Source organism: Misgurnus anguillicaudatus, chromosome 18 (assembly GCF_027580225.2).
Source record: "Misgurnus anguillicaudatus chromosome 18, ASM2758022v2, whole genome shotgun sequence".
In the NCBI taxonomy this organism is placed as follows: Eukaryota; Metazoa; Chordata; class Actinopteri; order Cypriniformes; family Cobitidae; genus Misgurnus; species Misgurnus anguillicaudatus.
This window is the reverse complement of record NC_073354.2, coordinates 19,627,677-19,640,321: the sequence shown is the minus strand read 5'-3', so window position 1 is coordinate 19,640,321 and position 12,645 is coordinate 19,627,677. Positions and strand designations below refer to the sequence as shown.

Sequence of the window (12,645 nt, the reverse complement as noted above, 5' to 3'; positions counted from 1 at the left end):
CATGACGGTGTAACGGTCTTGTTTTTTTTGTCCACCCATCAAGTGACTTGTTATAATGAGTAAAAATTAACAAATAAAATAAAAAAAAAGAGTAAACTACTGCCACGCCCCCGATAATATCGTGTATCGCCGATCTCACAGGCTGACGATAGGACGATCTGAAAATAGGGCATATCGCCCAACACTATTTTGTAGTCTTTTTTGTGCTCTGGTTACTACCAGAAACCCTAAGTTTTAAAGTACGAGTAAAAGCGACACAGACCCCGTCAGGCTATGGTAGACGTGTCATTCAACCTATTTAAAGTCGATGTACTATCACAAGGGTCTTGAAAATTTATTATGAAGGTTGAAAAATTACATGGTGTCGCTTTAAGTAACGTTAACTTAAATGTGTACGATTTGACACATCTTTTTGAAGCTTTGGATATTGTCGTATCTAAAAACAGACTAACTGCAGTGGTAAGATCTGTAAAGTGTTTATTTATCCATCAATAAACATCTGTTTTAAGTCCTCTATATTGTGTTGAAGTCATTATTTAGATATCTTATAAAATACAAATGTTATCTAAAAACAATATGTAATGCAGAGGTGTTTTTTTAAAATTAAAAATAAGCTTTATTTCATGTTCTCTGAACAACACTGTTTAACACAACGATTTTAGTCTGATTATTTGCATTCAGGCATATCACAATATAGAGGTTAGGGGAACGTCATCAAAAGATTAAGGCAACGTTAGCAGATCGTTAGTGTAACGTTTAAGGTTGGGGGGGTGCTCCTGAAACTTGACGTCAAGAAAACTTTCAGCAGGGACCGTTAGGGTATCTGTTCTAGGAACAATCTCGGAACCAAGTGCTGCCAACGTTCCCAGAACCAAAAACTGTTAGCTGGGATAGTTCATAAAGTTTGAAATATGGAAATACATTGATTACCCGCAGACGACCTTATTAACCCCTTGGAGCCATGTAGATTACCTCTGTGAAGAATGGATGCACTTTTTGGGTTTTAAAGTCAGAAATTGTTCCCTGATCCCTGTTTTCTGCCATTTATAAAACTTGGAAGAGGAAGGACATTTACTAAAATAACTCTACATGTGTTTGTCTGAAAGATGATGAACATATGTGTCTCGGATTGCCTGAGGGTGAGTACATCATGGAGGAACTTTGATATTTGGCTAGAGTATCCCTTTAAGTGTGAGGTGGATGTTTGTAACACAGTGCTTAAAAGAGTCAGGTAGATGTTAACACATGTGAGACGTGTTTTATTATTACAGTACCTTTAAGGTGGTGTATGCTGGGGGGTTTGCTCCAGTACTTGTGACAATTCCAGCACTTTCTTGACCCCTATGTAACACAAAATAGTTCAGTACATTCAAATTAATCGACATAGAGGTGTTTATCAAAATGAAAAAGTCCATCAATTTAAAACTAATTTCAGAAGTTCACCTTTTTTGTGTCACAGAATAAATAGCCATAACATTTAAGTCCATGATAAACATGACACTGCCTGTGAAAACCCAGCTGACTGCTGAAGTAATTTTTATTACTTTTTCTGCACAAAACATCCTTCTACATAATATAAAGAACATTCTGTAAAATATTACCTTGATATCTTTAATATACTGACTGAGTAAAGCCATGTCAAAGATTGAAATCATAGAAATGCTTGAAAATAAATTTTAATGCTCCTAATCTCAAAATTAGATGATGAGACTTTAGCCCGGATTTCACAGATAGGGTCCCACATTTAAAGTGAAATTTCTAATTCCTTAAATGGGTGATTCTCACGAAACCATTGAAACACCACGGCACTAATGATTTTAGCTTTAAAATGTGTAATATAGTAACATTAAAAAGCATCAGAATTAACACAATACTGTGTTCTACCTTGCACAATGTGTGATTTCAACATAAGAATTTATAATTGTACATTTTATCTTATTTTCTGCTGAAATTCTCATTACCGCAATGTGTCCGGCTGTGTTTGAACATGCGTTATGTTGTAATTTAATCAAATTAACACAAAAATATTAAGAAAAAAAATAAATGGATGTTTTGCTAAACTACTTTAGATGACAGAAAAAAATATTTACTGAATATTCATGTATAATAATAATGAAAAAAAATTAGGAAAATGATGTGTCCATGCCTGATGTTCTCATCCTCCGCAACACTTTTTGAAAACAGTTTAAGCACACAGTTTAAGAGATTTTTTAAGACAAATTTTTTAAATTATGTTACAAAAAGTGTTAAATGATAAGTACAAGTTTTTAAATTAATGTTCCTATTTACTCCAGACTTTGCTTAAATTTAATTTTTTCCCACCAGACATTGAAAAACAATTTTTACATTTTCATGCTTGACATTTTTAAAACCAAGTTTTCGTGAGAATCACCCAAATAAACTAAATGCATACAGTGCAAAATATAACGCTTCACAATGAGTTTGAATGTGTGCTTAAACTAACATAAACTAAGATAATAAATGCAGTAGTATTATTAGATCATGTTAGCTATATGCATTAACTAATGCTAACAAATGCAACCTCACTGTAAACTATTACGGTGTAAAACGATACCATGATATGCATACACAGAGTAATTCATTTACAACACTGCAACATGTCATGGCATGACTGGAGATTGAGATTATGTTGGTGTTAAATAGTGTAACACATCAAATCAAGTCAAATTGTTTTATGAGTCAATGGAGGCACAGCAGCATGTGACAAAACAAAGGCAGATCAAACTGGTTTGTGTGAAACTGTGGGGCACAGCGAGAATGAGGAAGAGGGGGAGGGGGAATGAGAGAGAAAATGAACGGCTGATCAAAGGCATTAGGAAAAGGGGCAAAGGGGCAATATCATTCACCCCTAAAAATATTACCTGAATAAGCACAAGAGACATTCAAAACAGAAGCTCGGTGCAGCTAAATGCTTCTGAGCCTTTTCTAGATTTCTTATTAAAAGAGAGACTGACACAGCAAGTGCAGCTCACTCGCCAAGCCACTTCTCACATTTCCTCCCCAGGCCCTCCCCCACCACACGCAGCTTAAGCCAGTCATAAGGCTGTTCTCGGTCACATGACCGCTCCTAACTGGCTCAGTCGTCTGGTTGCCTTGGACACTGAGCTTAAAGTCAACAGGGAGGGGGGAGCTGAGAGGATAAAGGCAGAGACGAACAAACAGAAGCCATTTCTAGGCAAGCTTAGAAACATGGAGCCTGAAACAGAGCAACAAAGGAATGCTGTGGAGGAAAACGGGCAGAAAGGAACAACAAGACACTGGAGAGGGGAAGAAGTTAAAGCTCTGCTTTCAGTGTGGAGAGAGAGACAGGCGTGGGAAGAGGAAGAGAGCAGGGCCAAGTATGAGGCCATCTCAAGCCGACTGAGAGAGCTTGGGGTGTGTAAAGACTGGTTCGACTGTAAGGCCCAATGTACAAATATGGCTCTTCCAGATTGGAGGCCTACGCAGACGCTCTACAAGCAGTCTTCTGCAGACAACAGACCAACGACCCAAAAACCTTACGAGACAGATGAGGACCCGACGACGGCCAATAGGAGAGAGGAATCTATGAATCTACAGGAAGGTAATTCTTACACAATAATATTACAGTCCTGAAGCACAACAAGCCAGAATACATTATTTTTTAGACTTACATTTACACATTTGGCAGACACTTTATACACTAACAGTGCAATTTGCGTCCGAAACCACATGCTGTGACAGTACGTACTGAATGAGATGAAGCACCTTATTGAGCGTTAAAACAGTAGGTAGTATGAATGAGATTCAGACGTACTACATCCACCATATTGATACATCACGTGACATATGTCATCATCATGTCATGTCATACCAGCCACAACCACATTCCTAACATGACGACACCTCTTCTTCGTTGAAAAAAACCTCTCCCAGGCCATCATGGGATAGTGAAGTTTCTGTCAGTGTCTGTAGTGAAGTAGTATTTCATCCGGGTACTTTTCGCCTACTGTTTTTGGAAAACTATGAATTCGGACATGCTAATTGCCTCACCTCCTGCTTTTCGCGTACTTTATAGTATGGAAGTAGGCGGTTTCGGACGCAGCAGATATATTTTTATCAGTAAGGCGTGTTCCCTGGGAATCGAAACCGTGGCATTTGACATCGCGGACACAATTGAGACAGAGCGCAGTTATGCTAATTTGAAAACCACGCCCACCGAAGGGGAAAACAATCCAACCGTCTCCATTGACTTTGTATTGCGAGATGCTGTCTCGTTGTCATTTTTGGCTTATAACAAAAAACTGAATAATGCATAAAAGCTGCTGTGTGACGAGGTGTACAGCTAACAGGCCAAAAAAAACAGAAATAAGTTTTTATAAGCTGAAGAGACAGAAAAAAGTGGATCACCGACTAAGTTTCCCTCTAGTGGGCGCAGTTCTACTAATAGTAGTACTATGAAAAGTTGCCTGTTTCCACTTTTCTGTCTTTAAAAGCTCGTTTTTTGGGGTCGACAGCTTATAAAAACTTATTTCTGGGTTTTTTTGCTTGTTAGCTGTACACCCTGTCACACAACAGCTTTTAGGCATTATTCTGTTTTTTGTTACAAGCCAGAAATGGCAAGGAGGCGGCCTCTCGCAATACAAAGTCAATGGAGACGAATGGATTGTTTTCCCCCGGTGGGCGTGATTTTCAGGTTATGTTGCATTGCACTCGTTCTCTATGCTAGTATGCTCTACCAACTGGGCTAGAAAAACATGCAGCTTCTAATACTCTCATTTTTAGGTAATATAATTATTAATCTACACAAAAAGTGTGGATATATTTCTATATAAATTGTTTCTGTAGCTCAGCTGGCAAAGCATTGTGTCAACAGCACAAAAAGTCATGGCTTGGATCTCCAGGGAACACACATGCTGACACCTACTGATAAAATGTATAGCGTGTAATGGACCATAAATAACTTTAGATAAAAGCTTTTGCCAAATGCATAAATGTAAATGTAGACTATAAAAAATGCTGGGTTATTTTCAAAGGGACAAACCCAACCTGCTGAGTTGTTTAACCCTCTCTTGCATCAAATATAAACATTTTCTGAAATAAAATTTTTTTAGATTGTTAACCCTTTCCCCGCCAGCGTTTTTTAAAAAATGTTGACAATCAGCCCCAGCATTTTTCATGATTTTCACAAAAGTTTAATGCCTTCCAGAAAATGTTCTTCTTAAAATATATAAACATACAATATCTCAAATTAAAGAACTTTCAAACAAAAACAAACCGTTTCATCCTACCTTCATTAGTTCTCTTTTTATTACCCCTTAAATAAGGGTAGCTTTCTTCAAAAACACAAAATTGTGAGAAAAAAACTGAGATAATTCAATTTTTGTGAGTGACTTTTGATAGAGATCAGATTCAGATTGATCCTCAAAACAAACACGAACATACAGCTGTTTGCCCTAGGGTTTTATAAGAGCGCCACCTGGTGGATAATAGCAATAATGCGGAAAGCCGGAAATACTAGTCAATGGTGGGGAAAGAGTTAATATAAACATTCTCTGAATGGCCCAACGGAAACGCATGGAGGCACAAGCTCCTCGGTTTATCTCCATCAATAAACTGAACACAAAACAGCTAACCAATTTACTGCCTATTCAGGGCTGGATGGGGGGAGACATTGGTCTGACAGAGAGGTTCGAGCTCTCCTTACTGTCTGGGCTGACCGGGAAGTTCACAAGCAGCTCCAACATTCCCACAGAAACAAGGCCATCTTCCAGGAGATGGCAGAACGCTTGGAGAAACAACATGGTGTGGTGAGGGACTGGCGACAATGCCGCACCAAATACAAGAACCTTAAATATGACTACAAAGTCAGCAAGAGCCAAAACCGAACAATGCGATTCAGTGCTGAGCTCGATGATATACTGCAGGCAAGAGATATGGGAAGTTTTGATGAGGGATCAACTAGGAAAACACCTAATAAAGACCAGGGGACTACGATGTACGAAGCGGATGAAGTACAGGTTATCAAGATTGATGATGATGAGATTTTTTTTATATATATTACGCAAAACGTAGCACTGACAGATTATTTTCCATTAAATAATGCACTTTCTACATATTTGCTCCTTTGAAGATGAAAGTCTGGCAGAGATGAACACCATAATGAAAGCTGCTTACCATCCACTTACTGCAAGAGAGACAGGTGAGTCAACAGACATTAGTTACTTGGGTGATGTTATTTAAACATACATTTCTTAACCTTCTTAACAATCTTTGCAACACTCCAGTAACAGCAGCGGGAGCGAAACAAATGAACGTAATCACAGTGCACGACTCTGGCAGAAACTGGACCGAGGAAGAGGTGGCCGCGTTGCTTCGGATCTGGGCTGATGAATCCATCCAGCGACAGCTACAGGGCTCAACCAGAAATAAAGACATATTCGTGCAGATTTCACACAGGCTTCTTCAACAGGGCGTAGAAAGGGACTGGAAACAGTGCCGCACCAAATACAAAAACCTGAAGTACCTCTACCGCTCTCTGCAAAGAGGAAAGTCTGATATTGGAGATCCTCGCCGCATCATGAGGTTTTATGACCAGCTGGAGGTACTTCTGTCCAAGCCTCCTAGAAGTCGCCTGAATTATGCTGAGTTTTCCAACAGTTTATTGAGGAATTCAACAATGTTTAAATCTCCGGAATTTGAAGAGCATTCCATGGGTGGAGATGCTCAGGAGGACAATGACATTGCTGCAGTCAGATATAACAAGAGTACGTCTGTAGATCAGGCCACTTTGAGATCTCCCATTTCTGCAATGGTTTTTCAGAAACAAGATGGGACTGAAGGCATTTTATCAAGGTCAGAGGATGTGACAAGTGTGCAATTTCGAATGCCTAAAACAAATGCTGTGATGGTAAGGTCAGACAGCCCTCAGATAGAATATGAACAGCACCTTTCCTCGGACTCAGTCGCTGCTGTTATATATGAAGACGGTCAACATTATAGAAGCAGCACAGGTAATAATACTATTATCTATAAATATCAGTGGATCTCAACTGGTGGGACATTTTACAATGAAAACCAAACACACCAAAGTAGTCAGTAAAAATAAAAATGTAACATCAATATACAATCAGACCCACCAGTTATGAACCACTGAATGACTTCACACAAATTACTGCATTTGAAAAAAGTGTAAACATAATGGCACATTTCATTCACTTCTATTAATGTGTCTGCAACACAGACAATGGCGACCCATCGTGCACAAGAGGAGAGCAAGTGTTGGCCAACAGAGGAAAAAAAAGAAAGGCTGCAGATGAAGGTTTTTATAATATTCTCATTATAGGGACTTTCTCAAAGTTAAATTATCATGCAGGGAAACAGGGAAGAGATGTTACTGGGTCTTGTGACTACAATCAAAATAGGAAATAATAATACAATGATAAGATTATAAGTTACAAACACAAGAAACTATGCAAAGAACTTAATGAAAGATGAAAATGTATTTTTTTTTAGAGACAACGACATATTAATAATAAACAATAATGACCTATGGAAATCAGTATTTAAAGGGATAGTTCTCATAATTTACTTACTTTAATGTTGTTACAAACCTGAATAAATTTATTTATTTTGATGAACACAAAGTAAGATATTTTGAGGAATGTCTGTAACCAAAATGATCAAAGCCCCATTGACTTCCAGTGTTATTTTTCCTACAATGGATGTCAATGTGGCTTCTGATCGGTTTATCAAAATATCTTCATTTGTGTTCATCAGAATAAAGAAATGTATACTGGTTTTTAACAATATGAGGGTGAGTAAACAATGACAGAATTTTCATTTTTGGGTGTACTATCCCTTTAACAGTATCATTTAACACCACAAGGCAACATAAATGATATGAATATGCTAATAATTATACAAGAGAAGTTTTGTAACACCGTCAGCTTTATCTTGTGTATTTAGGTGACCGTTTGGTTTGCAAACAATTCCACCAAAGTACTGATGATGGGGAAAGCAGCACGGACTGGTCAGAGAACATAGACTTCCAATGTAAAGAAGAAGAGGAGGATCAATACATTCCTATCATGGAGATCACCTCTGTTTGCTCAATGGCGTCTAATGCAATCCCGTCTGATCATTCGGTGAGAAGATCAATGGAAACCTATTGATCTGTATTTTCATTATTGCATTGGTGCAATGCACCGTTATTGTTTTAATCTGAACTACATCTACAGCTATATCAGTAAGAACGTAACAGGAAACTGCTTATTTTGTGTGACACATTTGACAATAAAGAATGCAACACTTTTTACTTTATATGCCAAGTGTTGCGCGAATGTAAAATAACATTTTCTTTATATTCAATTATCAAGCACTCAGTAAATCGTTAAAGGAAGATAGATGATCTTTACTTTTTTGTTAAGAACTCAAGACTGTAAGCACGGTCAATGCAACAACAGAGTTTTTAGTTTAGCTACTACGTATAAGAATATTGCTACGCTTACCTGTGTTGCAAAGCAACAAGTCCCAGTGTCAATATTTGTGCGACCTCCAGTTGTGTTGGCCATTCTCCCGCTGCCACACAGCCGAAGACCCCGCACTCCTCTCCAATGCCCGACTCCTCAAACTCCATCTCCCCAGGTCCAGCTCTGGTTTAATTGTGTATCACCACGCGGGCTCGATACACGGAAACCACGTGTTTCCTCACACTAAGAAGAGAGCAGGAGAGGGATGACCAAAAACGCTACAATCTAAGGTCTTAATAAGAGCTTTAGAAACATATGACGTTTATTTTTTCATAAATCGTAAATGGTCGTGTTGTTATTGTGAGGATTGTGCTGCAAGTCTTGCGCCATACCTGTATCCAAACCACGTGCTCTTTAACTTCGGCGTAGTTTGCAAAGATTTATCAGGGGTGGACGTTTGCTCCTCACATCAATAGATTAGTGTTTTTCTTTTAAAGAAAACAGAAAAGGATTTTGCTCACGTGGTGAAGATGGCATTATTCTGATTGGTTTTAATGAATCGGCAGAGTGTCGTAACTGGTGTTGCCCCTGTGGAAATAAATGCGGTGAATCTCGCTACCCTCGCCATACTTCATCGCAGCTTCATCTGAAGACTTTGGCATTCCCTCGCTTATTGTTTGTCTTCAAACCATTGGCACATAATAAACAGGTTTCTTATCATTTTTTGCAGGAATCCCGAACTTCAGCAAACATGCAGAACACAGCAGGTATGTTAAGTTTTCATTTTGTCTTATTATTTTTGTGGTGCGCAGTTACGCAGCATGTACAAATAAACCAATCTACAACTAGTTTCTGCTTTTTAAAAATGAATGAGGATATAACATAGTCTTTTAGTTCGAGTAATATGGCATAGTTAAATCAAAATACACGCTCACGTCCGCTATAACTTGATGTCATTTATGTGCAAAAGCCACAAATACAATCAAAGTAGTTCTTGTGGCGCGAGTTAAACTTCACGCGGCGCTGAGGCAACCGATCACGATATGACATCAAAGTACCGCGTTAGCTATTCAAATGCATTGCCGATTAGCTTTCGAATAGTTCTCGCGGTACTTTGATGTCATACGCCGATAGGTCTGCGCAGCTCCGCGTGAATTCTAACGTAACTTATATTTTTGCTTTTATTTTCATGCGCAGAACTGAAATTAGGACAAAAACTGAACGAGGGCAAGACCAAGCAGATATTTGAGCTGGTGGATGAGGCCGGTCATGTTCTGGTTCAATCTAAAGATCAGATTACAGCCGGCAATGCGGTTAGGAAGGATCAGATGGAGGGCAAAGCCGCTATCGCCAATAACACCACCTGCTGTGTGTTCAAACTACTGCAGGATGCTGGTGAGATTTATTTTATTTTTTCTTTCTCATACTTAACATGGTTTCTTTCTACACGTTTTTCTGGAAACTTTAATTTAAAATTAAGGGGTCACATGCAACATTTGTAAATGCAAGATTGTGTATACAATGTGCATACTCTGGGAAATGACTGCCTTGTGATACAGACCTACTTGATTTAATAAAACTGAATGTGACGCACACATGCTTCATTCCAACAGTTTTACAATATAACTGGCTTTTGTCAACCACACCTGTTCTTTGCATAATGTCCTTTTAGGAATCAAGACCGCATTTGTCAGGCAACACTCTGAGACTGCGTTCGTGGCGTCCCGCTGTGAGATGATACCCATTGAGTGGGTCTGCAGACGGATCGCCACAGGATCCTTCCTTAAACGAAACCCTGGAGTAAAAGAGGGCTTCCGCTTCGCTCCTCTAAAGATGGAGATGTTCTTCAAGGATGAGCGTTTTTTGTTTGAACACAACAAAAGTTTAATAGGTGAGCAATATAGGAACATCTGTCAGGCTGATTTGTTAGCAAAAATGCAGGTTGGTCAAGAAGATGAGTCCACAATTAAAATGGTCATTTTTAAATTCTAATTTCTTCATTGTTGTCTTTAAGGATGATGCCAACAATGATCCTCAATGGTCAGAGGAGCAGTTATTGGCTGCTGGCTTTGAACTGGCAGGCCTGACCATCGGCCGCTGTGAGGTGGACATCATGAGCAAAAGCACTTTGGCCATTTTTGAAGTCCTAGAGAAAGCCTGGGCCACACAGGACTGCACTCTGGTGGATATGAAAGTAAGGAACTAGTGAATGTTAAACGGAAGCAATGCAAATGTTTGATTAGGAGGTGATCGTAATGCAATAATTTTTAATTTTAGATAGAATTTGGTGTGAATGTGGCCACTAAAGAGATTGTGCTGGCTGATGTGATTGACAACGACTCATGGAGGCTGTGGCCGGCTGGGGATCGCAGCCAGCAGAAAGACAAACAGGTGAATATCACAAACACTTAAATTACTTTGGCACTACTTTTTGTTAGGAGTTTATTTTATTTGCATTTGACCTTCTGCTGTTATAAGCGGCATTGCAGAAGTGCTTTTGAGGATGAAGCTTACTTATGAATCCTCTATGCAGGTGTACCGTGACTTGAAAGAAGTTACTCCGGAGGCCATGCAGATGGTGAAGAGGAACTTTGAGTGGGTTGCTGAGCGAGTGAAGGTAATGAGCTAAAGAATGCCATTATTTACAAAATAATCTTTAGTTGTTTTACTGTAGATTACTTTAAATTTTTTTGTATTCTCAATGTAGTTTTAAAGGTATATGGCTCACATGTTCTATGATTTCTGTTTTGTTATTTACTTTTTCATATTTAAACTGTAAAAGTTTAACATGCCAATAAGACGTCTGTTTTTTATCACCAGCGATATTTATAACCTTCTTGCTCTTACAAACTAGGACCTTTTTCCAGGTTGAATGAACTTTTTCTGGTTGTTAATTTTCATCTATAAAATATCTTCTGTATAAACTCCTAATATAACTTATCATACAAACTTATCATAAGTGTATGGGTTTGCTTGACTTGACTTTAAATAGTTTGTACTCTTTATTTGTTACCTTGATTATGTCAGGGCTTCAGCTCCTTGCTGATGCTTGAGAGTAATGAAAAATAATAATGAAATTTTTCATTTTAAAAATAACAAGAAGATTAGTTTTTGGAGGATACTCATTGAACCATGCGGCATGAATCTGAAGAATGTTCTCATTATTGCCGATGTGTTTGCATTTGCAGCTGCTCCTGGAGTCAAAAGGAAAAGGAAGAGTTGTGGTTCTGATGGGTTCTACTTCAGATGTGGCTCACTGTGAAAAGATCCGCAAGGCTTGTGGTTCATATGGAATTCCCTGCCATCTTCGAGTGACCTCGGCTCATAAAGGCCCGGATGAGACACTCCGTATAAAAGCTGAATATGAGGGTACGACCGTCTACCTGATTCTTATAAACTTTTGCTCTCATACATACTTTTGCATTGACCATATTGCAAAGTGCATTAAATGTGCATATATTGCTCTTATTTACTGTTCTCAACATTTCAAATGTGATCCTCCCCTTTTTAAGTATGTTTAAAGCATAAGGGTAATTGCATTTTGTGCATTAAGCAATCAGTGTTTTTCTTTCAGGTGATGGAGTGCCCACCATATTTGTTGCAGTTGCAGGAAGAAGTAATGGTCTAGGTCCTGTGATGGCAGGGAACACCGCTTACCCTGTTATTAACTGTCCTCCTATTACCTCTGACTGGGGTGCTCAGGATATCTGGTCATCTCTACGCATGCCTAGCGGTACTACTAATGTTTTCAGATTAAACTTCTTTTGTGTTTCTGATCTTCCCTTAAGTATGTCTGTCTGTATTTAGACTTAGTAAGTGCACACTATATTAGACATGCAGTGCAATACCAAACATGTCCCCTCATTCTCTTGCCTCCCTTCTTTTAGGTTTAGGCTGCTCCACGGTTCTTTCTCCTGAAGCCGCTGCCCAGTTTGCAGCTCAAATTCTGGGTCTTAATGATCACACGATTTGGGCCAAACTTCGGGCCTCAATGCTAAACACCTGGATCTCCCTAAAACAGGCTGACAAGAAACTACAAGCATGCACCTTGTAAAGGACCAGCATTTGCATTCCTTTTAACCACTTTGTACATTTTCTGTCTTTAAAGAAGCTCATGTGAAACACTGACCTAGAACCTTTTTGCAATAATACCACTTTCAGGTGTAATTTCCTTAATAAACATTCCCTTATATAA

General features: G+C 38.7%; 2 protein-coding genes across 6 annotated transcripts in view; one reads left to right on the top strand and one right to left on the bottom strand.

Moving 5' to 3' along the window:
• ppat (phosphoribosyl pyrophosphate amidotransferase) overlaps window positions 1-8,623 on the bottom strand; it is a 16,448-nt gene extending 7,825 nt beyond the window's left edge. The window contains exons 1-2 of the mRNA XM_073856018.1: window positions 8,490-8,623; window positions 1,275-1,341 (exon numbers count right to left, since the gene is read on the bottom strand). Of these exons, the coding sequence (XP_073712119.1) occupies window positions 1,275-1,341; window positions 8,490-8,617 (195 nt within the window). The 5' untranslated portion in view covers window positions 8,618-8,623. The remainder of the gene's footprint in view (window positions 1-1,274; window positions 1,342-8,489) is intronic.
• On the top strand, window positions 3,064-12,645 carry paics (phosphoribosylaminoimidazole carboxylase, phosphoribosylaminoimidazole succinocarboxamide synthetase). Of its 5 annotated transcripts, none has more exons than XM_073856013.1 (15): window positions 3,064-3,583; window positions 5,635-6,022; window positions 6,117-6,181; window positions 6,267-6,992; window positions 7,223-7,300; window positions 7,948-8,126; window positions 9,181-9,217; window positions 9,648-9,845; window positions 10,123-10,297; window positions 10,461-10,644; window positions 10,728-10,841; window positions 10,984-11,067; window positions 11,639-11,819; window positions 12,025-12,183; window positions 12,338-12,645. In XM_073856013.1, the coding sequence occupies exons 1-15, from the start codon at window positions 3,079-3,081 to the stop codon at window positions 12,502-12,504; spliced, it is 3,240 nt and encodes a 1,079-aa protein (XP_073712114.1). In that variant the 5' UTR covers window positions 3,064-3,078; the 3' UTR covers window positions 12,505-12,645. The 5 variants fall into 5 exon arrangements, with proteins under 5 accessions (XP_073712114.1, XP_073712113.1, XP_073712117.1 ...); XM_073856012.1 differs by having other exon boundaries at window positions 10,123-10,306; window positions 10,470-10,644; XM_073856016.1 differs by lacking the exons at window positions 3,064-3,583; window positions 5,635-6,022; window positions 6,117-6,181; ... (1 more) ...; window positions 7,223-7,300; window positions 7,948-8,126 and adding an exon at window positions 8,599-8,740 and having other exon boundaries at window positions 10,123-10,306; window positions 10,470-10,644.